Raw genomic sequence first — 23,964 nt, 5'->3', positions numbered from 1 at the left:
TCTAAGCTCCTCAGTAAGCCAGGCTTTGAGGTCTCGGCTTTCCTGGGACATCTCCAACACACTTGCCTGCTGTAATTGTCCACAGACTCCTTCCAAACCATTGTTTTCAGCTGGCGGTCACCTAGCCACACCCTTGCTTTCCTCTAGGGATGCCCTACATTTCCTTATGTGGCCAGGCTGAGTGGTTTCCAGCTGTCTTTCTGCTTCCGTTTTACTTATGAATTCCATTAGGTCATTTCTAGCTGTTTTGCTAGATGTGGTTAAATGCAACAACATAGGACTTTAACATCTTTAAGAATTTCTTCTGCCAAATGTGGTTCTTACATTCTACTCCCACAGAGCCTTGGGGCATGCACATGCTTTTTCTACTTTAGTTTTTTCTGAGCTCTCAGCCAGAAAGAAGGCCCTAGCCTGGCACTCTGGCTATGAGTATGGTGGGCTCAGGGTCCCTTCTCACTTTTGTAGGTGCCCCTAAAGTCACTTTGCTCTCCCCCTTTTGGCTGCTGCTGGCCTCTTCCTCTCTGGCTGCTACTCAGTTCCAAAGATGTGTACATTTCAGCTGTCCATTAGGGCAGCACCTCCCTCCTGTGTCTGCATCCTGTGTTTACTACAGAAGAGGACACATGACACTTTCGTAATTAAAACAGTCTAGCTCAGGGCTTTGTGCTTGCTAGCCAAACATTCCCTCTTGAATCCAGCTCTAGCCCGGTTTATTTATTGTTATTGAGACAGGGTCTCTCTGTTATATGGCTCTGGCCATCCTGGAACACAACTATATAGATGGGCTGGCCTCTGCCTCTGAGTACTGGTGTTAAAGATGTACCACCATGCTTGACTTTTTCTAATCCTACAAAAACAAAACAAAACAAAACAAACAACAACAAAAACAAAAAAACCTTTTAGAAGCGGCCAGTGGTAGTGGCACATCTTTAATCCTAACACTTGAGGCAGAGGCAGGCAGATCCCTTGAGTTCGAGGCCAGCCTGGTCTACAGAGCAAGTTCTAGGACAGCCAGAGCTACACAGAAGAAACCCTGTCTCTAAATAAATAAGTAAGTAAATAAATTTTACTTATAGAAACAATCTCACTGAATCTCTGGCTGACCTTGAGCTCCCTATATAGCTAAGAACAACCTTGAAGCTCCTTCCCCCCCCCTACTCCCTTGTCTAGGTGCTGGCCTTCAGACCTAGGTATGTTAAGCAGGGACTCCACCCACTGAGTCCTATCCTCCTCCTGGAACTGGGTTAATGTATAATCAACAGAAACTAATTAGTTTACAGTTATAGAAGCGGGAAGTCCATTAGCAAACGGTATGGGGGAGGGCCTTCTGTCAAGTCATGTGGCAGAGGCCTGAGGCAGAGAGGGAAGGGCACTAACCTGCCTTTTATAGGGACCCTTATCACTAGATACATTGATCTGTTCTTTAGACTCCCTTTCCAGAACCACAGTGTTGGGGGTCAGGTTTTCAACATGGTCTGTTCGAGGACAAGTCGGCCTGACAGTGCTCAGTGCGGCTGTGAGTCCTCACAAGGGTATCACACTGCTGAGGGCTCGTCATGGGCCTGCCACTTCTCAGCCATACCGCGCATCTCCTTTGCATGCCACCAGCTCTTCTGTCCCATCCTGGGTCCCACATTGTGGTTAGTTGTCCTGTCTTGCTCTGCTATTTGTTGCAGATTGGTTTCTCTGGCTCGTGTGCCGTGATCTGGACTCTACCACTCTGAGGTGTGCTGGTTGTGTTCCACATAACAGGTTTCCATCTGGTGCAGATACACCAGGAGTGTGGCAGTGACGTTCTCTCCCATCGTGGTGGCAAGCTCATGGAGCCTCCCTGTTTTGAGAAGGTGAAGCCTGCCTAGAATGGGAAGATGCACAAGCATGGCCTGGAGAAGGCCTGTGCTCTGTTTGTAGGGTTTGAGTTGAGGAGTGAGGGAACCCCAAGTTGTTGGCGACCCATTATGGAAAGAAATCACAAGTCTGGGCAGCATTATCTTGCCAGGAAGATGTGGTCTTCAAGCCTGTGCTTAGAACCTGAGGAAAACAGAAACTATGTAGGGGCTGTAGCCAGGGAAGGAAGAGGCCTTGTGCAGAAGGTGCACCTGTGAGAGAGGGTGAATCTGTAAGAGAGAGAGAGGTGACAGGGCCAAGAAGTAGACTTCACTGTGATAGAGAAGAGGTGAGGCCCCTGGGGCTGTTGCACCAAAAACCCTCTAGGAGCTTACAGGCCTTAATTAAACAGGAGGAAGCCAACCCACAGCTTCACATAGAGGGGCTAAAAATATAGCTCAGTTGGTAGAGTGCTTGCCTAGCAGGCACAAAGACCCATTCAGTTCCCAGCACAATGTAACCCAGCGATGGTGCCACAGGCCTGGAATTCCAGTACCAGAGATGTGAAAAGCAAGAAGGGTCAGAAGTCTAAGACTATCCTCAGCTTCATAATGAGTGTGAAGCTAGCCTGGGATACATGAGACCCTGCCTAAAAACAACAATAAAATAACATACAGTAAGGGATGGCAGAGAACGAGACACATCCTCAGGTGTATCCTTGGGCCACAGTTAGGTGCCATCTTGCCTTTCTTCTGGTAGGGGTTATTTGGACTTCCCCGGTGCCTTGGGGCGGGGCTCTACCTCGGCCCATGGCTTCTTCCTCTACATTTTCCAGGGTTAGTGTTTCCTCTCACCTTGTGGTGACACACAGCTCTCTGCACACTGCCTGCAGGAGTCACTGATGTGTAGCATCTTGGGGTAAACCAAGTTAAGGTTGCAGAATTTACGTATGCCCCAGGAAAAGGCAGGTTTGGTTCAGAATGGCAGGTCTTTCTGAGCCACATGGGGAGGTGCCAATAGGAGCCCACTCATGAGTCCAGCTGTTGAATGGATCTCCCTGTGGGGCTCAGAACCTGGCTGCTTGTTCTGGTGACACTGGGAAATTCGGAAAGCCTTTGACCTACAGGACATTTGGAGGCTCAGTCTGCCCTCTAGTTCCTTTCAACCTGCCTTTGTCCCTTTGACCTTCACGACAGAGGAAGGATCGTGCCCCACCCCCCTTGTCCTTACACCTATCTCCCTAATGCACCTCTTTATTCTTGTCCTTATCCTTTCCTAGACCCAGGGATGGGTGGATGCAAAACCTCGGAGAAGCCCCTTCCACGGGGCTGGGAAATTGTGCCATTGTGAGCATTCACCAGCGATTACAAAATGAACAGGCCGTGGGCCTGCTAGACTGGCATTTTATTTTCCTCTCTCTGGTTTCAACATGCTCGGCCGCCTCCACATTTCCCTGTTCAGTGTCTGTCCGCCCACATCGTGGCTTGCTTGACCTCCTGCCTGGACATTCCAGGGCGCCCCGCCGAGCCATGTTTTACCCTCAGGAATCTGTAGGTAGCAAAGGGCTGGCTGCAGGCTCAAGTCAGAAGGTGGCTAGCCACTCTGCCCACCCTCTCACTGGAGTCTCACATCTGAACCGAAATGTGAAGGTGCCCATGCGAACACTCGTCATTACGTCAGTGACTTCCCCTGACAGACTGCTTCCTTTCCTTAGATTGTAAGTTAGGGCTTTTTTCCAGATGACCCATTACATCTGTGTGAGGAGGCCAGACGTCAGCCTTGCTTGGGGTTCCTTGGGTGTTCCACCTCACTGACCTAGGGGTTGCCCAGTGGGCAAAGTTGGCTGCCAAGTGAACCCCAGAGAGTCGTTTCTACCCCCAGTGCTTTGGTCACTGCCATGCAGTACTATGTTTAGCTTTTTAAAAACACATGGGTTCTCGGGATCAGACTCAGGTCTTTGTGTTTTCAAAACAAACATGTCACCAACTGACCTAGCTCCCTAATGCACCCCCTTTTGGAGAGGGTCTATATAGCCCAGCCTGGCCTTGACCCTCCTGCTCAGCCTCCTTGGGAATTATTATTATTATTAAGATGTGCCACAAACTACTTGGGGTCAAGGTGGCTTCTTTTTTTTTTTTTTTTTTTGGTTTTTTGAGACAGGGTTTCTCTGTGTGGTCCTGGCTGTCCTGTAACTCACTCTGTAGACCAGGCTGGCCTCCAACTCAGAAATCCGCCTGCCTCTGCCTCCCAAGTGCTGGGATTAAAGGCGTGCGCCACCACTGCCCGGCCTCCTTGGGAATTATAGCCCTACATCAGCTACACCTAACTGTGCTTCCAGATCTTAAAATGGGTCTTATGTGGCATTTAAACATGGATACAGTTCTCTGCAAGTGTTTTCTTAATATCACTGGGACCATCTTGTTCTGAGCTGCTTGGGACTTTCCTGGATTTTGGACCCAAAGTGTTCAGGGAAACCTTCTGTCCTAGGTAGGGTAGGGTATCGGCTCACCTGTGAGTCACCGTGACATTTTGGCCATGCTTATTGCTGCTAAGGTGCTATTAACACATTTCCGTTCTTGCTCTTACAGAGCCCACATGTAGTCAGGAAGACAGGTAATGGGAAAGTGCCCTGGACAGCTATAGGGAAAGGCTAGGGATGCTGGCAGATGAGGCAGGACTCCTGCCTGTCCTTTGTACTCTGTGGACTTGCCTCAGGTGGGTCCCTTTAACTTTCCTTAAAGCATGAGGAATTAGCTACCATTTGCCTCTTTTATAGATGGGAAAACCTGTGCACTAAAGTCCCCTCACAGGACACCAGGTTGTGGGACAGACATGGATGAGGATGAGGGGAGACAATGATGACAACACACATCACACACACAGACCTCTCTCTCTCTCTCTCTCTCTCTCTCTCTCTCTCACACACACACACACACACACACACACACACACACACACACGTGGGGCAACATGGCAAGGACACAGCATGACAGGACACAGGACACCTGGGTGTGAACTGTGCCCTTGACTGTGCTTCGTGGAGGAGCCAGAGTGTGCCCGAGCCTCTGAAAAGGCCCACAGTACAGGCATGGATGTAGGGAATGAGGAGGGGCTGGCCCAGCCATCAGAGGGAGGCCTATAGAGGCAAAGCCTGCTTGGGGACATGTGAGCAAGACTGCTGGTGCAGACCTTTGCAGTGGTAACAGATGAGACAAAGCATGGGATAGGGAGGGACCCTCATGGTCATCCTAGTTAGGGTGTGGTGTGGGTGGTCACTGATTGGTTTCAGATCTTCAGTCCTTGGAAGGGTTAAGGACCAATTTGCAAGTCTGAATATTAAATTGTGCTTGGAAAGTTCTGGCAATGTCTTCATTGCCCCCCTACCCCCAGGGTTAGAGATTTTAGTAAAGATACTTCGATTTATGCTTAAGCACAAGGGCTAGGAAAAAAGAGAGGTGCTCAGAAGAAAGCAAAGCACCCCTAAAAGTTTGGGTGTGAGACCTCTCAAGACTGTTCACAGCAAGTAAGACACTGGGAGCTGCTCCTCAAGGAGGCTTCGCCTTACGCTTCCGACTCATGAAAGTCATATGAAGATAACTAAGTTTTCTAAGACGAGCCCTCATTGTGCATGTGTACGTGGTGATGCCCCGCTTTATCTTGGGAGGCAGGGTCTTTCACGGAATTCAGAGCTGCCAGCTGACTAGAATAGCTGGCTGTGGCACTCTGGGGTTGCCCCTTTCTCCACCTGCTCAGTGCTAGGGTTCCAGATGCCTGGTACCACAGCTGCATTTTTATGTGGGTGCAAGGGATCAGAACTCAGGACCTCATGCTTACGTAAAGGGAACTTATAGGTGACAGAGCCATCTGTCCAACAGCTCCTTAGTGTTTTTGCAACAGAGACTCACTGTGTAGCCCAATCTGGCTTTCAATTTTTGATCCCCTTGTCTCTGTTGTCTGAGTGCGAGGTTACAGGCATGTGCTAGCTGACAGAGCTAACCATTTAAGCCAACAGCAAGCCACTCTATAGATTCACAGTGTTGTGTAACTGTCACCTCTGTCTAGTGTTAGCCCATCTCATTGCCTCCAAAAGAGCCCCGCCTCCCTCCTGTGCCATCCCCCAGTCCCTGGCCACAGTCAGTTTGCTTTCCATGTCTGCCGACTTTGCTGTTGTGGGCATTTGGCATCAACAGGACTGTGGGGAAGGAAGCCTTTTGAGTCTGGACTCTAGAGCACCATGAGTTTTGGGATCATTAGAAGCTGTGGCTGGGACCTGGTGGCCTGGTGGCCTCTTGGCCCTTGGCAGCCTCCTCTTTCGTTTTAACTGGGGCTCGGGCTGAACTCTGTGAGGACATCCAGTCTGCTTCAATCAACATGGAAGGGATGCCTGCTGTGGGCACAGGCCCAGAGGAAGACTTAGGGTTTGTGGGCAGGGCTGGGAATAACTGACTCTCCTGGACTCTCAGGGAATTCTTGAGTTGTTGGAACAATTCCTTAGAAACAAATCTGACTGAACATGGGGTGTCTCTCTATACCTTGACATTTGCTGATCTTAATTCAGAACACTAAAGATTACTGGGCCCAATAGTGTGGCTTCTCTCCAGGATTTTGGAGGTGTTTTCATCTTCAGCAGCATTATCTACCTGTGTGCTTTCCTCAGGAGGTGAGGGGCCCCAGATCCATCTCTGAAGCAGGTGGAGAGGTGCCAGCCCTGTGAAGTTTGCATCTCCCCACCCCAGCCAATATGGAATCCTGTTTTGGAAGAGGCAGATTATTATTTTTTTTTAAATCAAAAGTGCTTGGTGATAAAATAGTTGAAACCTATACTTGCCAAGGAATTTTTATATCACGTATGGGCATGAAAGTCATATTATACCATACAAAAAAGTTTCTTTATTAAAAATAAGTCTTGTGTGTTAAGAGTGTCAGAGAAAGCAGGGGTCCCTTGCCAGTCAGACTTGGGGCTGTTGCCTGCACTTATTTTCTTGTGAGTTTGGTTTGGGAGCAACCCATGCAAATCAGGCCGCTGCTGCTGGTGCTCCTCCAGAATGGAGGAGCTTTGGTAAGGTGTGCAGAGCTCTGGAGCCCATGGATGTGGTTCAAGCCCCAGCCTCTCACCTTTGCCTTGTAGAAAGCAGCTTAACCTGTCTGAGCCCACTTGTTCAGGTGGGAATTGGGATGATCATATATCATAGTATTCTTGTCTCAGTGACTCACATAAAGGGGTGAATTCGTTTATTAAGTAACGTAAGAGGCTAGGTTCATCTTGGTATTTTGTTTTGTTTTATGTTTAGAGGTGGAAACTAGGGCCTTAGCAGTCATAGCCCAAGTGCCATCCCTGACTTCATTTCTTTTTTAGGTTGCTTCTTGTTGTTGTTTGAGACAGGGTGTCCTGGAACTCACTCTGTAGACCAGGATGGTCTCAAACTCAGAGATCTTCCTGCCTCTGCCTCCCTAGTGCTAGGATTAAAGGCATGTGCCACCACTGCCCAGACCAAGACTCCATCTTAGTGTATTTGTGAACCCAGGAGTGGGGTGGGTCCATGAGAAATAAGTACTGTAATAGATTTGGTCATCCAGAATATAGACGCTCAGAGTAAATGCCTAGCAAGGTTCAGTTAGCAAAGTACTTTCTGCACAAAAACGAGGCTTGAGTTTGAATCCCCAGATAAATGCCAGGCATTCCCATAATATACAGCCCTGGGAGACTGGCTGCACACACACAATCACCAGCAGTGTCCAGAGCCACCTGGCACCCCTTCTTGCTTCTTGGGCTGAGCACACAGTAGTTTTAGTGGTGGACGCCCAAGTTGTGGGTCTGGAGGACCTGGCTCACACTGAGAGTGACCCAGTGACAGGGTGGAAGTCGACATCTGCCAGCTCAGTTGTGCTTGTCCCCAGAGCAGTGGAGGGAAATGCACTGCGGTATCTGCTCCCACGGGTGGGCTGTAACTGTCCTGGGACAGCCTGCCTTGGCGGGATGCAAGAAAAGCCAGGTTCTGTCAGCGAACGGTTAACTTTGTATTGGAAAGGTTCCGTCAGTGACATCAAGAGCCATCTCTGGCTAAGAGACATGATGGCCTTCTCGAGTACCCTAAGGGAGCGACAAAGGATGGCAGTATAAAAACAGAGTCTTAACTATTACAGTGGTGTGTGGTCCTAAAACTCACCTCTGCCCAGCAAAATCTCAGTTCTTAATTGTCATTTCTCTTGTTAGGCAGAAATTAGATTAAATTTAAATTAATTAATTGAGTTAAACATAATTTAATTATTCTGCCTAGCCTGGATAGAGCTTGGTAATGAAAACAAGCCGGAGAGATCCTTCTCTGTAGCAGGCTCGGGTGGAGCCTGTGTGTCTCCTAGACATGGTCCTGCAGGCCACAGATGGCTATCAGTCTGTGTGTCCCATCCTGTCCTGTGTATCACTGAAGCTACCGTCTTCCCCAAAGCAGATCATCATACAGGGAGTCTCGGGGTTTCGAGTGCTGGGTTGGTACAGACCAGGGATATTCTCACAACTGGTCCAGGCTCTACTTCTGTTCTTGCTTGTCTGCAGCTAAGAGTTGCTTACCCAACTCAGAGACCCCTCTATACTACAGCAAGCTATTACAGAGCCTGGGCTCAAACGTGGCAAGACTTTTATTCAAGGTCGCCACAGCAGCGACACTGTGCCAAGCATGATTCTCTAGACCTTTCTAATGATAGAACCTCATGTCGTGGTGACCCTAATCATAAAATTATTCTTGCTGCTACTTCATAATTATAATTTTACTGTTGTTTTGGATCACGATATAAATATCTGTGTTTTCTGATGGTCTTAGGTGACCCCTGTGAAAAGGGCATTCTACTCCCCAATGTGTCGTGGCCCACAGGTTGAGAACACTGCTCTGGGCCTTACTGAAAACAGTGGGACCTGGGGGTGTTTAGGCAGCTGGCCTTGCAGTACCCAAAGCCTCTGTGCTCCCACCTTTAAAAAATAGGCCTAGAGTTAGGCATGGTGACACACCCCTTAAGCTCAGCATTTGCCAGGTGGAGACGGGGCTATGTGAGTTTCAGGTTAGCCAGCGCTACATAGTGAGGCCATCTTCAACCAACCAACCAACCAACCAAACAAACAAACAAACAAACAACTAAACAACCAAACAAAAGATTTGAGATTGTCAGGTCCTGTTAGTTTATACAAGGATGCCGAAGTCTAGGTTTAGAACTAGCTAAGGATAGAGACATGGGGGTGGGGGGGGGGCGGATGGCTGGATGAACAACGCTGGTTCCTTGTGTTCCCTTGTTCCCTTGGTGACGTGAGTTTGGAAGAACAATTGAAAGATCCTAATGACAAAGTTAAACAGTGGGGAGGGAGGAAAGGGACAGCTAGATACTCCTTTATTTCCCCCACAAAGCTCCCAGGAACTATGGCAACTGGATTTTGTCAGGATTACCTGAGTTGACTAGTATGGCCACTCAGCTTCCCAGGACCACCATGTTACAAGATGTTACGAGGCTGGACTTTTTTGTTTTGTTTTTTGTTTTGGTTTTTGAGACAGGGTTTCTCTGTGTAGCCCTGGCTGTCCTGGAACTCACTCTGTAGACCAGGCTGGCCTCGAACTCAGAAACCCGCCTGCCTCTGCCTCCCAAGTGCTGGGATTAAAGGCGTGCGCCACCACCGCCCGGCTAAAGCTGGACTTTCTTTAAACAAACAAACAAACAAACAAACAAACAAAAATTAATTAAAATTTTGTGAGGGGCAGGACACACTTACATCATGGCTTGCTTTGGTATGGAGGTCAAAGGACAACTTGCACGAGTCAGTTTTCTTCCCCTTCCGTGTGGGTGGAAGCTCTCTGAGCCATTTTGCTGGCCCTTGCTTTCTCTGTCTCTGTCTCTCTCTGTCTCTCTCTGTCTCTTTCGATCTCTCGCTCTCTCTCAAGAATTATAAATGTTTACGTGTCTGTTGGACCCCACAGCCTGGAAGAGACTGTTCATCTGTATGCTCCAGAAGATTCTGTCTGAGCACATGAAGATGACTCAGTTAATGAGGGTGTGTGTTGGGATGGGAGGCAGGGCCTTATTCTACAGACCAGGAAATTTTGAAGGTCAAACCTGTAGGTCAATTCTTTTGAAATGTAGTATTAAAGCCAGCATGGTGGCACCAGGCTGTAATCCTGGGGAGCTAAGGAGGTGGCAGGTCAGGAGTTCTAGGTCAGCCAGGTGTACATTGAAGTCTTTTAAGATAATCAAAACCCAAAATGCAGGAGCTATGGTGACTCTGCTGTGTAAAGCCAGCTCAGCTGGTGGCCCCAGGCCATTTTCACAATACCCTTTCTTGTCCCACCCAATTTTAGGATTCCTGAACACATCACAGTTTTCTGATATTGTAATTTTTTACGTGGGCCCTCAGTTTTCATAGTAAATCTATGAAGCATGGCTGGCTGTTCAGGGAAAGGCCAGTGTGTCCCTTCACATCTGCCCCTCTCGTGGCAGGATAATTTCAGTTACTGCCGAGAAGTAGCAGCCTTATTCCTCTCGTCAGGAGTTTCTGCAAGCCGGGTCAGTGCTAGAGGTAGAGGGGATGGTGGTAGGCTCTCTCCCAGAGACATCGGCTGATTTTGAGGGCGAGCTTTGCCTGCCTGTGGCCTTGTTTCTCTGTATTTCCTTTCCTGTCAGAAGAAACCCACAGTGCACCTCAAACTGGTTTTGGGTCCTGTCTCATTCTTCTGTTGGTGTGTGTGTGTGTGTGTGTGTTTCTTGCTCTGAAGTGGTTTTCACAGCATGCTTCTGTGATCTTCTGAAACCTCCTTTTTGACCTCTGGAGAACTTGGTGTGCCTTCTCCCACCACTTCCACATGGGGTGTCTGGCTTGCCTTGAGGAGACTTCATTTTTTCTGCTGGTAAGGTAGTCGTGTGTCTCACTTTAAGCTCTCTCAGAGCTATGCTTTGAAAAGGACACCGATGGAGCTGGACTTAATCCCATACGTAGCTCGTACCTTTGACCATGGAGCCAGTGTCTAAGTTGCATAGATTTTGTGTAGTAAGTTTTTAAAATCTAGGCTTTATTTTTATGTAACAACCTATCTGATATTGGATGTTAACTTTATTTACTTATTCATTGGGGGTGGACACAGCCACAGCGTGCCTGTGGAGGGAGGCTGGAGAGCAGCTGTGGGAGTCAGGTCTCTTCACCAAGCAGCTCTTGAGGACTGAGTTTAGAGGGTCAGGTTTGACAGGAGCACCTTTATCCACTGAGCCTCCTTACTGGCTAGCTGTCTTGGCATTTTTTTTGATGTTTTACCAAGCCCCTCCCATTTCTTTACTCACTTTGAAATGCTAGTCTAAATCCCAGGGGACTCCTCTCCATGGGGTCCAGTGGGGTTTCCTTGAAGGACTCTGGCCTTCTCTCTGTAGGGGCCCACTCTTTGCTTCCCACACATTCTGGAACAGGACTGATCATCTCTGTGGATGGAGGCGCTAGGTCTGCCCAGGCCCCGTACCATGGCACACTGCCTTCAGTCCTGGCTGCCTGTGTCCTGAGACAGACTTGAATAGCTCTTCTAAAGCCACAGAGCCTGTCCTGCCTGGTTGGGAAATAGCCATACACAAAACAGCCCTGTGTCCCATGATGCCAAGCATCAGCTGTCCAAGGCACAGCCTGGATCCCGGAATATAAGTTCCAGGCAGGTAGCAGCTCGGCTAAGGGCAGAAAGACTCTTTGCCCTAATGGAAGTCACTGTGTCCCTAGCTGCCCTGGGACTCCACTTTGCAGATGAGAAATGAATGATGTGATGCTGGTTTACTTTGGGGCTGTTGAGAGACAGGCTCTTGAGGGGTATCTCAAACTGGCTTCAAAATTGATATGTAGCCAACAATGACCTTAAACTTCTAATCCTCCTGCCTGCCTCTCTACCTCTCAGATATTGAGATTACAAATATTTGCCACCATATGCAGTTTTTAAAATGCCGGGGTCAAATCCAGGGCCGTACACATGCTAGGCAAGCGCTTGGCCAAGCGAGCCACATCTCCAGCTGATATGCGTCTCTTTAAGATTAAAAACATTATGTCTGTGTGAGTTTTACCTGCATGTGTATCTGTGCATCGCATATGTGCACTGCCTGCACAGGCCAAAAGAAAACAGTGGATCCCCTGGAACTGGGGACAGTGGATCCCCTGGAACTGGGGTTACAGGTGATCATGAGTTTTGTGTTGTGGGTCCTCCAAAGGGCAGCTCTGCTTTACCAGGAGGGCAGCCCAGGGCTCCAAGGTTCTGTGGTTAGAAGAATACGCATTGCTCCTCCAGGGGACAACCTGAGTTTGGGTCCCAGCATCCATGGCAAGTGGCTCAAAGCTGTCACTACAGCTCCAGGGCATCTGTGACCTCTTCTGGCACTTACTCCATCTCTCTCTCTCTCTCTCTCTGTCTCTCTCTCTCTCTCTCTCTCTCTCTCTCTCTCTGTCTCTCTCTCTCTCTCTCTCTCTCACAGACACACACACACACATTTAGAAATAAAAGTAAAAAAGAGTCAGATTCGTTGAGTACTTTTTTAATGTAGGTCAGGCTGTCCTTGAACTCGCCTCTTCCACTCCAGGGCTGAGATTATAGTGTGGGGCACTGAGCCCTGAACAGTTACTTTGTAAAAACAAAACAAAACAAAAACATAAATGGTCAAGTATCAGTTGTAGAAATTGAAATTTCATGTTTTTAGTATTCAACTTTTGTATTCCATTTGTAAATACAAATTGAAAAGAACCCATGTAACCAGCCCTGTGTGACAAAGAGAACAGCCAGTCTCGAGAATTCCCTTTCCTATTCCTTCTAGAGTTCTCTCTCCTGGTATGCTGGGTTTTGCTCACACCCTGCCCATAGCTGACATGTAAATGCTGCGTCGTTTCCGATTAGTGAAAACCACATTGATTAAACAAGAACTGCTGGGTTCTGGGTGTGTGGGCTGAAGAGGAGGCTCCTCCACTGCAGCTCCGGCCTCCCCCTGGGTCTCTAGGTTCCGGTCATTTGGGGCACAATTGCTTACTTTTTATCTGTACTCGAAAGTCCCCTTTGAAGGTGATAATTTCCTTGGTTGTTCTGTTTGCCAGATTGGAGGTTGAAAACTTGAGCCATGGGGGATGGGGCAGGGAATGTGGATGCCTTCTTTCTCCCAGTCCCTTTTGGTGTTTATGACAGTTTTAGGAAGTCTGGGCTGGTCTCCAACACTTGTTATATAGCTGAGAATAATCTTGGTTTGCCTTCACCTCCCCAGTACCTCCATCTCAGGCATGTGCCATCCCCCGACTCTCTGGGTCAAGAGAATTTCTTATGGGTGTCTTTTTGTTTTGTTTTGTTTTAGGTAAAATGTCGGCTCCAGGACCTTACCAAGCAGCTGCAGGCCCTTCTGTAATGCCCACCGCACCCCCAACCTATGAAGAAACAGTGGGTGTCAACAGTTACTACCCAACCCCCCCAGCACCTGTGCCGGGACCAGCCACAGGCCTCATTACAGGCCCAGATGGGAAGGGCATGAATCCACCTTCGTACTACACCCAGCCTGTGCCTGTCCCCAACGCCAATGCAAGTATGTCTGTTACCCAGGTCCTCGCAGCTCTGTTACCAAGCCTTCTGGACTCCAGGAGGGAGAGGGTGGCAGTGAGGTGCCCAAGTGTCAAAGGCAGATGACAGGCACTGTGATGTCCGCCCCACCCTAGTTTCTCACAGGATATTTCAGACAGCCCGTTGTTGAGGCCTGCGGTTTCCCTATTATAAGACACATTTAGTGGCCAGCGAGATGGCTCAGTGGGTAATAGGGCTGCTAAGCCTGACTGCCTGAGTTTTCTCCTCAGGACTCAAATGGTGGAAAGAACCAGCTCCCCAAAGTTGTCCTCTGATCTCCACATGCATGTGCATGTACGTGCACACACACATGCACAGATATTAATAAAAATTAATCAAAATAAATAAACGAATAACAACAAAACTCCTAGGAAAAATCCGTTTAAGATCCTCCCATGCCTGCTGGGCCCTTGGCCCTCGCCACCACCCCTGTTCCAGAGTTCTTGGAGTGGGAGGTTGTGAGTTCAGAGACCAGGGTGGAGAGAGAAAACCTGTCCTGCGGCCAGCTGCCATGTGAGCAGGTACAAGAAACAGAAACAGCATTGAGTAAGAAGACAATGCAAAGCCGCTGCCCCTCCCTTGGGGCAGGGTCTCACCTGGACCCTTGGGGGCCTTCTCCATATCCCTTGTCCTTGAGAGTCCTGTAGGACAAGTCTGAGTGCTCTGTAAGCTGATGGAAACTATCTGAGGGCCAGCAGAGCTTGCCCACCCAGCCCTATCTTTATTTCTTTTGTGTGTGTACCTGTGGAGGCCAGAGGTCAACCACAGGAGCTATCCACCTTGTTCTGTTTAAAGTGTGTGTGTGTGTGTGTGTGTGTGTGTGTGTGTGTGTGTAGGTGCTAGCAAGTATGTATGTATGTATGTATGTATGTATGTATGTATGTGTGTATGTGTCCCGTGTTACATACCTGAATCAGAATTTACCTTTGGATTTACAGGCATTGTGAGCCACCGCGTGGGTGCTGGGAAGAGCAGCCAGTGCTCTTAATTGCTGAGCGATCTCTCTAGCCCCTTCTCTCCTTTCCTGTGTCTCAGTTCCCTCATCTGTGATGTCTGGCAGCAGCTCTCTGAGTCAGTGGGTCATTCTGCTAAAATTAACTTCCCCGTGTGAAGCACAGAGCCATCATCTGCTAAGAAGAAACCAGTGTGGTTATTGTGTTGCTTGACTTGTTGGGGTAGAGTGTGAGCTAGGGTATTGCTATGTGGCTCTAGTTGGTCCGGAGCTCAGTATGTAGACCAGGCTAGTTTTGGACTCCTGATTTTCTTACCCTGAGTGCTCAGATTGCAGTCAGGCCTCACCATGCCCAATTTATGAAGTCCTGAGGGTTGCTACATACTAGGCAACCACTCAACCAACTGAACCATGGCACCAGCCCTCTACTCTGGTAGATCATCCTGTGATCAAGAAATAACTTGTTCCTGAACCAAACCAAAACAAAAATTACCTAATGCAAATTTATGTATGGCCAAAGTGTGCTTCTTCCAGCCTTTTGGAAGCAGAGTCTCAGTGTTCTGAGTTAATGCTGGGTGCCCCAGTCCCCTGACCCCAGACCACAGAAGTGGCATTCTAAGGACCTCGCAGTGGAGTTGCTTTGACAGGGCCATAGCTGAAGCAGCCCTTCAGAGCCTCCATCGCTGGAGCACACCTCCTGGCCTCCATGAGTGTCTTGCAGCTTGGCTCCCGGCTTTCTTCTTAGCTGTAGTTTATGGATTTGAGCTGTGGGTCAACTCAGTTTCCTGGCTGTGGGCTTGTATTTCCTAGTTGGTAAGCTTTATACCATTATCATCAAGTGTCAGAGTATACCCGTCCTGTGTGTGTGTGTGTGTGTGTGTGTGTGTGTGTCTGTGGTTGTTTCTCTGTGTGCATGTGTGTGCGTGCCTACATGCAGATGTATGTGAATGTGCATGTGTGTTTGTGGATATGTATGTGTTTGTGTGTTTGTGTGTGTGTGTGTATGTGTGTGTGTGTCTGTCTGTATGCATATGTGTGTGTGTCTGTTGTTGTTTCTCTGTGTGCATGTGTGTGCGTGCCTGCATACAGGTGTATGTGAATGTGCATGTGTGTTTGTGGATATGTATGTGTTTGTGTGTGTGTGTGTCTGTATGCATGTGTGTGTGTCTGTGGTTGTTTCTCTGTGTGCATGTGTGTGCGTGCCTGCATGCAGGTGTATGTGAATGTGCATGTGTGTTTGTGGATATGTGTGTGTGTATGTGTGTGTGTGTGTGTGTTGGGGGTGGTCTTGGTGGCAAATGTCCATTTGATGTCCTTAGAGATTAGGCAATATTTGCCTTTCAGGATTCTAGTAGAAATTGTCCTTTGACTTCAGTAAGAGCCGTGTGGAGAAGGAACTCATGAACCTATAAATTCACTCTGTACTGCTTTAGCTCATGGTAGAGTTGTCAGCCACCGCTTCCAGAACATTCCCAGCTCACCTCCTCTCCAGCCACTCCTGGCTGTGGAAATCGGGCCTAAAACCCATCATGTCCCTGCATCTCTAATACCGTCCGCAAACTGCCTCAGTGCGCCAATGGTGGAGCTGAAGAGGCAGTTTGGGGCAGCTGCTGCTGCTCCACTGAGTCCTACTCCTAGGCCCAGAGCCTGGGAGTTGGTGTCTTCGGTAAGGACTCCACCTGGACAGGTGATGTAGGAGAGCCAGGTCCTGCCAGGAGGACAGGAAAGTCTTCTCTATAAACTTTAGAAAATTCCCCAGAAAGTTCTGAAAATCTGTCACGGTGTGCTCTCTCCATTTGTCATTTTTCTTTCTCTTTTCTGTTTTAAAACATTCATGATACTCAGGTGGCACAGGAGGAGGAATGCCACAAATCCAAGACCAGAATTATCTACGCAGTAAGTTCTAGGCTAGCCAGGAGTACATAGAGAGGCCCTGTTCCATCCTATCCCTTCCTAAACATCTCATGCACACAGATGCGCTAGACATAAAATTGACTATTGTAGGCTGCTGAGGCAGGGGGACCACAGATTTAAAGGCAGCATGGCCTATATGGTAAGATTCTCATAATCACAAAAAGATGAAGGGGAAAAAACCACTTTAATTATTCTACTTAAAAATAATACTTGAATGTATTCTTTGAAGATTGTGTCTGTCTATCTGTCTGTCTGTCTATTCATATATTCTTCATCGGATCCACGTCATTTCCCTCCTCTCTCACTCTCCCTATCTGTCTCCTTCCCACCTCCAAGTCCTTCCTATTACTTCTTTAATCACTGTGAAGTCCAGCTCGCTGTTAGGTGTTAGGTAGACACACTGTCCACCTCCACTGTTTAGTTTCTGAACTCTCCGTCTTTCCAGAGTGAAGATGCCCTTTAAACAACATCTTCACACAGGCACTGACTGACGTGGGCTCCTGGAGGCATCGCTGTAGTCTCCCAGTGCTTGTCCTTCTGTGGCTGGCTTATTTTACTCAGCATGGTGGCTGCTGTATCAGAATCTCCATCCCTTTAGGCTGAGATATAATTGTTTGGACAAGTACATCTTTTTTATCCTTTTATCCTCAGAAGCCATTGGGTGATTGATGCTTTTGGGCAAGCAAGAGTGATACCACTCTGAGCTTGGGCTCTGGGGTCACCGCTGTGGCCCCAACCCTCACATGTTGACATCATCAAGCGCTTTCTCTCTTGCTCACTGAGTGACCGGTAATGTCTTCCGCTTTTAGTTGCCGTGCAGACGGTTTATGTACAGCAGCCTGTCTCCTTCTATGACCGCCCCGTCCAGATGTGCTGTCCTTCCTGCAGCAAGATGATCGTGACCCAGCTGTCCTACAATGCCGGAGCCCTCACCTGGCTGTCCTGTGGCAGTCTGTGTCTGCTGGGGTGAGTGTACTGCTCCTTGACCTCTGGAGGGTCACTCTGGGGTTACTGGTATTCAGACTGGAAACTTAGCTGTGGTGGGGGCTGTCCTATGCATTGCAGGAATGCGTGTATGCGTGTGGGAATCTGTGTGCATGACTCTAGAGGCCAAGGTTAGCCTCCTGTTTGTCTTGTCTATTAAGACAAGGTCTCTCCGTGCTCTTAGACCTGCCAAAGACGTTAGGGTGGCCGAATAGTAATCCCCAGACCCTGATTAACTCCCCAACCTCAGGATTATAAACTCATCCTATCATGCCTTTCTTTTTCTCTTCCCTATCTCCCTCCCTTCCTCACTCACTCACTCTCTTTCATTTTCTCTTTGTGTGTGTGTTCCTGTAGCACCCACAGAGCAGCTGCTCACATCTGCACAGGGTGGGACCCTCAGGCTTCTTGTCCTAGAATTTCATGACCTAAATAATTTTTGCTTTGTCTCTAAGAGAGCTTCAAATGGTTTATACATTAACACACATAAAAGCCTCACCCAGGTATGCTTCTACTTACAGCCTCTGGTATTTTCTCATTGCCAGTGCAGGGGGTTTACATAAATATTTATGTCTGCACTGAAAGAGGTACTAGTTTCTGTTCCGGGAGGGAAATCTGAGCAAAAGCAATTGCAGTTTTTCCTAAAGCAGGTAATAGTGGGAGCCCCCTCACCTGTGAGCCCCCATACCCATGAGCCCCAACACTTCTGAGCCCCCTCATCTGTGAGCCCCTCACCCGTGAGCCCCCTCACCTGTGAGCCCCCTCACCCGTGAGCCCCCTCACCTGTGAGCCCCTCACCTGTGAGCCCCTCACCTGTGAGCCCCCTCATCTGTGAGCCCCTCACCTGTGAGCCCCCTCATCTGTGAGCCCCTCATCTGTGAGCCCCTCACCCGTGAGCCCCCTCATCCATGAGCCCCTCACCCGTGAGCCCCCTCATCCGTGAGCCCCTCACCCGTGAGCCCCCTCATCCGTGAGCCCCTCACCCGTGAGCCCCTCATGTGTGAGCCACTTGGCTACAGCTTCGTGTTTTCCCTGGAAGAGCAGAGACATCTACATTTGGGTGATGACTAGCTTACATCTCCTCACTGTCTGCTTGTGACTTTAGGTGGAGAAGGACCAATGTTGTTTTTCCTTATTTCAAAGATGTAGAGCCTTAGAGAGTGTTCTCTAGGGAAGAAGCAGGCCCTGGGCCTGCCCTTCTCAGCCCTCCTTAGCAGCTCCACTGTGGACTCTTGCCCCACTCTGCAGAAAAGACTTAAAGATAGGTTCACTGCTAACTAGGTCTGCCGTTTCAGCACTTAGGGGTGAGGTAGGATCACAGGCTCAGGGCCTGCCTGATCAGCTGAGTGAGACAGTGTCCACAGAGGGAATTAAAGCTGTGCGTAGTGGTACATGCCTGCACTCTCATGCCTGAGACTAAGGCCAGCCTATGCCACATAGTGGGTTTGGGCTAGACCCTATTTCCAAAAACAAAAGGAAAATGACTGCTGGGGATGTGGCAGAGTACAGAGTGGCGGAGGCTTGCCCAGCATCTGTGAGTCCTAGTTTCCATCTCCAGTACCACAAAGTGCTGCCAGCCTGATGGTGCACATCTGTCACCCTAGTCTTGGAAGACAAAACAAGAAGATGCAAGTTCAAGGCCAGCTTGGGTTACACAGTAAGATGGACACCCCCCCCCCCACACACACACACACAAAACAAAGCAGCCTGTTGTGGCACAGGCAGGCAGATCTTTATGAGTTCAAGGCCAGTCTGATCTATATAGGGCATTCCAGGCCATCCTGGCTTACGTAGTGAGATCCTGTCTCAGAAGAAAGGGAGGAGGGAGATTTCATTGCTTTGCAATATTAATATTAAAACTATCTTTATCTTTGAAACTGGAGTGGGGTAGTACAAGGTCAGCCTCTTGTGAGCCAACTTCTGAAGTCGAGGCTGGCTTTCTGTCCCTTTTATTCCCAACATTTTAGGTTTTAGGTTTTTTTGAGTCGGGAGTCCCACTTCTCTGTCTTCTGCGTGTATGGTTAGAATGAACTCTAACCATACACAATGAGTGTTTGGGGTTGCAGGGGCCTCACAGGGGTGGGGTGGGGGTGGGGGTGTGGAGCAGGCAGCAACCAGCAGTGTTTGGGTTTTATGATGTTTGTAGGAAGTCCTACCCATGTGCAGAAGGTGACTGTTAAGAGGGGTCATCTGGGGAAGTTGGTTTCCTGGTCACTAGAACTCTGAAGACAGCTTTGTCCCCAAGTTAACTCCAGCCCACTCCTGTTTAAGTTTGACTGGACGCTGCTGGCTCGTTGTTTCATGTTTATACAGCTAGGCAGCAGGTCAGCTGAGCAGGCGAAACACAGGCCATGGGCATCTAACATGAACTCTGTTCCCTTCTTTTTTCCCTCAAGACAAGGTTTCTTTTGTGTAGCCCTGGCTGTCCTGGGACTCTCTGTCAACCAGGGAGGCCTGTGTGACTTCTTTACAAGCCAGTTTGCCAGTCCTTATCTAAGCTGATGATGGCTGCTACTTCCTCCTCCTCTTCCTTTTATATAGGGTTTAATGTAGCTCAGGCTCACTCTGAAGTCACCACATACCCAAGGTGTCCTTGAACTGATGCCCTGCCTCTCTACCTCTCTAGTGCTGGGATTCCAGCCCCATACCACTGTGTCCGGTTTATGAGGTGCTGGTGGTGGTTTGTGCGACAGTCCCAGAATGCTCCTCCTACCTGTTGGTTTTGTTTTGCTTTTTTTCCTGCCAGAGCTAGGGTTCAGCTCTCCCACATGCTGGCCAAGTGCTCTCCCACTGAGCCACATCCTGAGTACTGGTGTTTTGTTGCTTTTCTAGTCTTAACTGTATATCCCAGGCTGGCTTTGAATCAAAATCCTCCTGCCTCTGCCTTTCTAGTGACAGGATCTCAGGTGTTTACCACCACGCCTGGCTGTATCTCATTTCACATATCATTTGTACTTGGGTGGCATACTTAGGATACTGGTTTTGGGTTTGGGGCCCCAACTAAAGTTTCCAGGGTGGTCCTGTATTAAGAGAATTATTTTTGCAAAAACCCTCCCCCTTCCTTTTTGAGTCAGGGTCTCATATATCCAAGGCTGGCCTCCAACTCCCTCAGGTAGTCAAAAATGACCTTGAACTCCTGATTCTCCTGCCTGTATCTCCTGAGTGCTAGAATTACAGGCTTGTACATCTGGTATTGAGAGTCAAACTCTGAGCTTTTTGCATGCAGGGACATATTCTTCCAGATGGCCTTTAGCTCCACCCCCAACCCATCAAAGGCCCTTCAGGGGGTTCCAGCACAAGTGCATGAACCCATGTTCTTGGCTGCATCCGACCTCCTTCCACAGCTGGTGACGTGTTCCTTGTGTCTCTCCTCCCAGATGCATCCTTGGCTGCTGCTTCATCCCATTCTGCGTAGACGCCTTGCAGGACGTGGACCATTACTGCCCCAACTGCAAAGCTCTCCTGGGCACCTACAAGCGTTTGTAGGACTCGGCCAGCCAGCCGCCAGGGAGGTAGTAGACAAGTACTACCGGAAGTCACCTGACCCTTGCCCCCACAGCCAGAAGAGGTCCTTCCTTGATCTCATCTCTTCATGGGCTCCATCTTCATGTCTTTTAGGGGGTGGGAAAAGTCGGAAAGGTAACAAACCTTCAAACCCAGAAACTGCTGCTGGAGTTGTGCCCTGCACATGCGAAGACGTGGACCTTGGGTGTTGTTTCAAGGGTTTACCACCTGCTCACGTTACCCCACTAACTGTGATTGTTACCCCATTTGCATCTCCTCCGATGATTTACCATTGGCTGCCTCCTCTTCTTCAGTGGGCCTTCCTGGTACCAGTCCCAAACCCCAAAGCCACAGTTTGCCTTATTTCTCACTGTTTGGTTTGATCTGTTCCATCTCTTCCCATCCCCTCGCCTTAAAGACGTTGTGGCACTGTAATTGCAGGCTTCTCCGGCACTCAGAATCACTTTAATTTCATGTTTTTTTTTCCAAGTGCACAGAAGGGCTGCTGACACCCACCAGTCACATACAGATAAGGTCACTAGTACTAAATAAAAGGCTCACAGCCCATCCTGTCTCAGTCCCTGTCCTGTGAAGGGGCTTCTTCCTCACACAGCTCCCATGAACTCCTTTTGTTTTTAAACACATACGGAAGTTACTTGGCAGGGAGACATTTCTAGAATAATTTTTGTAATCATGATACAACCTTCATTTGCTGGTGTGTTTTTAGTTGGTTTTGTTTTAGTTTTTCATATACAGACCAGCTTGTTGCCTAGGCCAGCCTTGAACTCCCAGGCGATCCTCAGTCTTTGCCTCTCAAATACCCAGGGCTTTCAACAAGTGCCCTTGCACCAATTGGGCTTTTTGTTCTGTTTTTCTTTGACAGAAAAACAAACAGGTAATTTCATCGACTGCCTATATAGGTTTGGTGTGGTTTAGAAAACCTTGTGTCTATGGGGACTCTTTGGGGGAGTCAGGGAACCCCTATTTGAGCTCATGCTTCAGTGCCAAGAGATTGGCTGCTGGAGCTCCCTGAAGCATGATTTCATTTTTTAGAGATGAGCTTGTGTGGTACAGTCATCATGGTCTCCAACATCAACTGACCTGGTAGAAGGATGCCAAAGACAAGTCCAGGGCCTTTCTAGGGTGGCCACTCTGTCATTTATAATATTGACACAGTCTGGCCAGTTTCTCAGGAGGTCCTGACTCCAGCCTAAACCTACACAGGACCTGCTGCAAATATCAGTGTATGAAGTCAGCCTGACCTGGAACAGAAGTCTGCATATTGGTTAAGATACAGCCTAGCCATTGACGGAGCTGTTCATACAATGATCCAGAAGTACTCACCATAATTTTTGCAGTGAATTATGGGTACCATACATGACTTTGATGCTATCTGCTTTTAAACAAATAAAATCTTTGATCACTAGGTGAACGCTTCAGTTCACCTGTTATGAAGAAAGGCCTTGTGTTGTGTTTCCAGGCGTTACCCAAAGAATCTTAAGTTGCTCTGTTACACTAGAAAATCCTTCGAGACCTACACCTCAGGCTTCAGCCATAGCAAGATGACCGTTGCTAACGAGTTGCATTTGAAGGTTTGGCTGTCGGGAGCCCATAGTCGTCATTGATGGCAGCAGGCCACGGCTTTCAAGCTTTAATAAAACACCAAGAAGAAAAGCTGTCCTCATTCATTCTCTGAACAAAACCTCCTTGTTCCTTGGCCCGGCGTGACTATGAGATGCTAGGAGACGGGGTGCCAAGCCCGAAGCGTGGCTGCCACCCCTTTCTCCTACCTGTGGTGACAGCTTCAAGTTGAAAGGTGTGGGGAATCAAGTCATTTAGTTGTGGTTTATATTGCACCGAAACCCTTATTTGTGTTCTTGTGAAATCGCTGCTCATGGGGTATGAGGTCTCCACTGTGTGGTTTCTCTTTCATTTGGTCAAGTTCAAGGCTGTGCAGTTAGAAGTTTGCCTGTCATTGTGATGTGTAACTGATCTCAAGCTGGTATTCATTACACATGCAGAGTCTTCTAAACAAAGGCCCTGTGTCAGGACTTCAAGATATATATTACATGGAGTTAAATGCCAGGTGTGAATTTAGACTCCTGCTATTGCTTCTTGGAGGTAGACAGTAAGCTAGGCTAGCTGGCCCCTGAAGTCCACAGATCTACCTAGGCAGACTCCGCTAGCTGGCTAACAGTCAACACACATCCTAGGCTTCCTCCTACCACACCCCCAAACAGGATGGAGGCTGTGTGGGGACTCTATACAGACTCTCCAAGAAGGTAGTTTGCACATGGCTAGCCTTGGTACCTATTGCTCCAATACATGGAGGGGTGGATGTTTCCTGGTCAGCCTGTTGGTAGAGAAGCTGGGAGGGCAATACGGGATGCCATGTTGAGGGTTCACAGGAAGTGACTGGCCTTCAGTAGCTTTCTGCTCTTGGGTGTGAAAGCCTCTTTCTCCCAGCCTCCTCACCTGACTGCCATTTCCTCACTCCTTCCTGCCTGTTCTTTACTGCTAGGGATAGAACCCATGGCCTCTCCCACCCTAGGTACAGGAATAGGTCAAACAACTGCCCTCCTAGGGAGTTCAGCTGCACCTATTTGCAAGAGGTCATCCTTGTTGGGCTTCTTGACTGTGTACCCAAAGACCCACCTGATTCCAGGCACTCCCTGTCTGCATGTAGCCTCCGGAAGGCCTGGAGAGCCAAGAAGACTAGGGGAGAGACATCGCCAGTGTGGCTGTGGGGAAAACCTCACTCCTGCTTGGTAATGACTTTCCTTTGCAACTTTACGGAGAAGGAGCATCACACCCTGGCAACAAACCCCTTCCCTACGTTCTATAAGGAGTCCCAGTAAAATCATTCATGCCCTGAGTGAACTTGAGCAGAACTTGGCCTGGATTTGTCATTTCAACCTTGGGAGGAAAGAGGTAGAATTTGCTTACCTCCTTACTGGAAGGAATTTTAGTAACGTTGTGACGTCTCAAGCCCTTGATTTGGCCATTGGTTTTTCTGCTGTTTTGGTTTGGAACCAGGTCAGGGTACACAGTTCAGACAGACAGGGAACTCCAGAGGTGCCTTCACCCTATCTCCCCTCCCCCAACCCCAGCACTGGGATGAAAAGGCACTACCACTAGAAAGACTTCAGAATGCAGAAGAGGGCACACGGAAGGACTACTGGGGGGCAAGGG

At 48.7% G+C, this 23,964-nt stretch overlaps 1 protein-coding gene across 1 annotated transcript in view; it reads left to right on the top strand.

The window, feature by feature from the left end:
• The window catches only part of Litaf (lipopolysaccharide induced TNF factor), a 36,537-nt gene extending 14,091 nt beyond the window's left edge, over nt 1-22,446 (top strand). The window contains exons 2-4 of the mRNA XM_034507835.2: nt 13,159-13,383; nt 17,094-17,250; nt 20,646-22,446. Coding sequence (XP_034363726.1) covers nt 13,164-13,383; nt 17,094-17,250; nt 20,646-20,754 — 486 coding nt within the window. The 5' untranslated portion in view covers nt 13,159-13,163 and the 3' untranslated portion in view covers nt 20,755-22,446. The remainder of the gene's footprint in view (nt 1-13,158; nt 13,384-17,093; nt 17,251-20,645) is intronic.
• The last annotated feature ends 1,518 nt before the right edge of the window (nt 22,447-23,964 follow it).

Source organism: Arvicanthis niloticus, chromosome 6 (genome assembly GCF_011762505.2).
Source record: "Arvicanthis niloticus isolate mArvNil1 chromosome 6, mArvNil1.pat.X, whole genome shotgun sequence".
Lineage (NCBI taxonomy): Eukaryota > Metazoa > Chordata > Mammalia > Rodentia > Muridae > Arvicanthis > Arvicanthis niloticus.
This window is presented reverse-complemented; position numbering and strand designations above follow the sequence as displayed.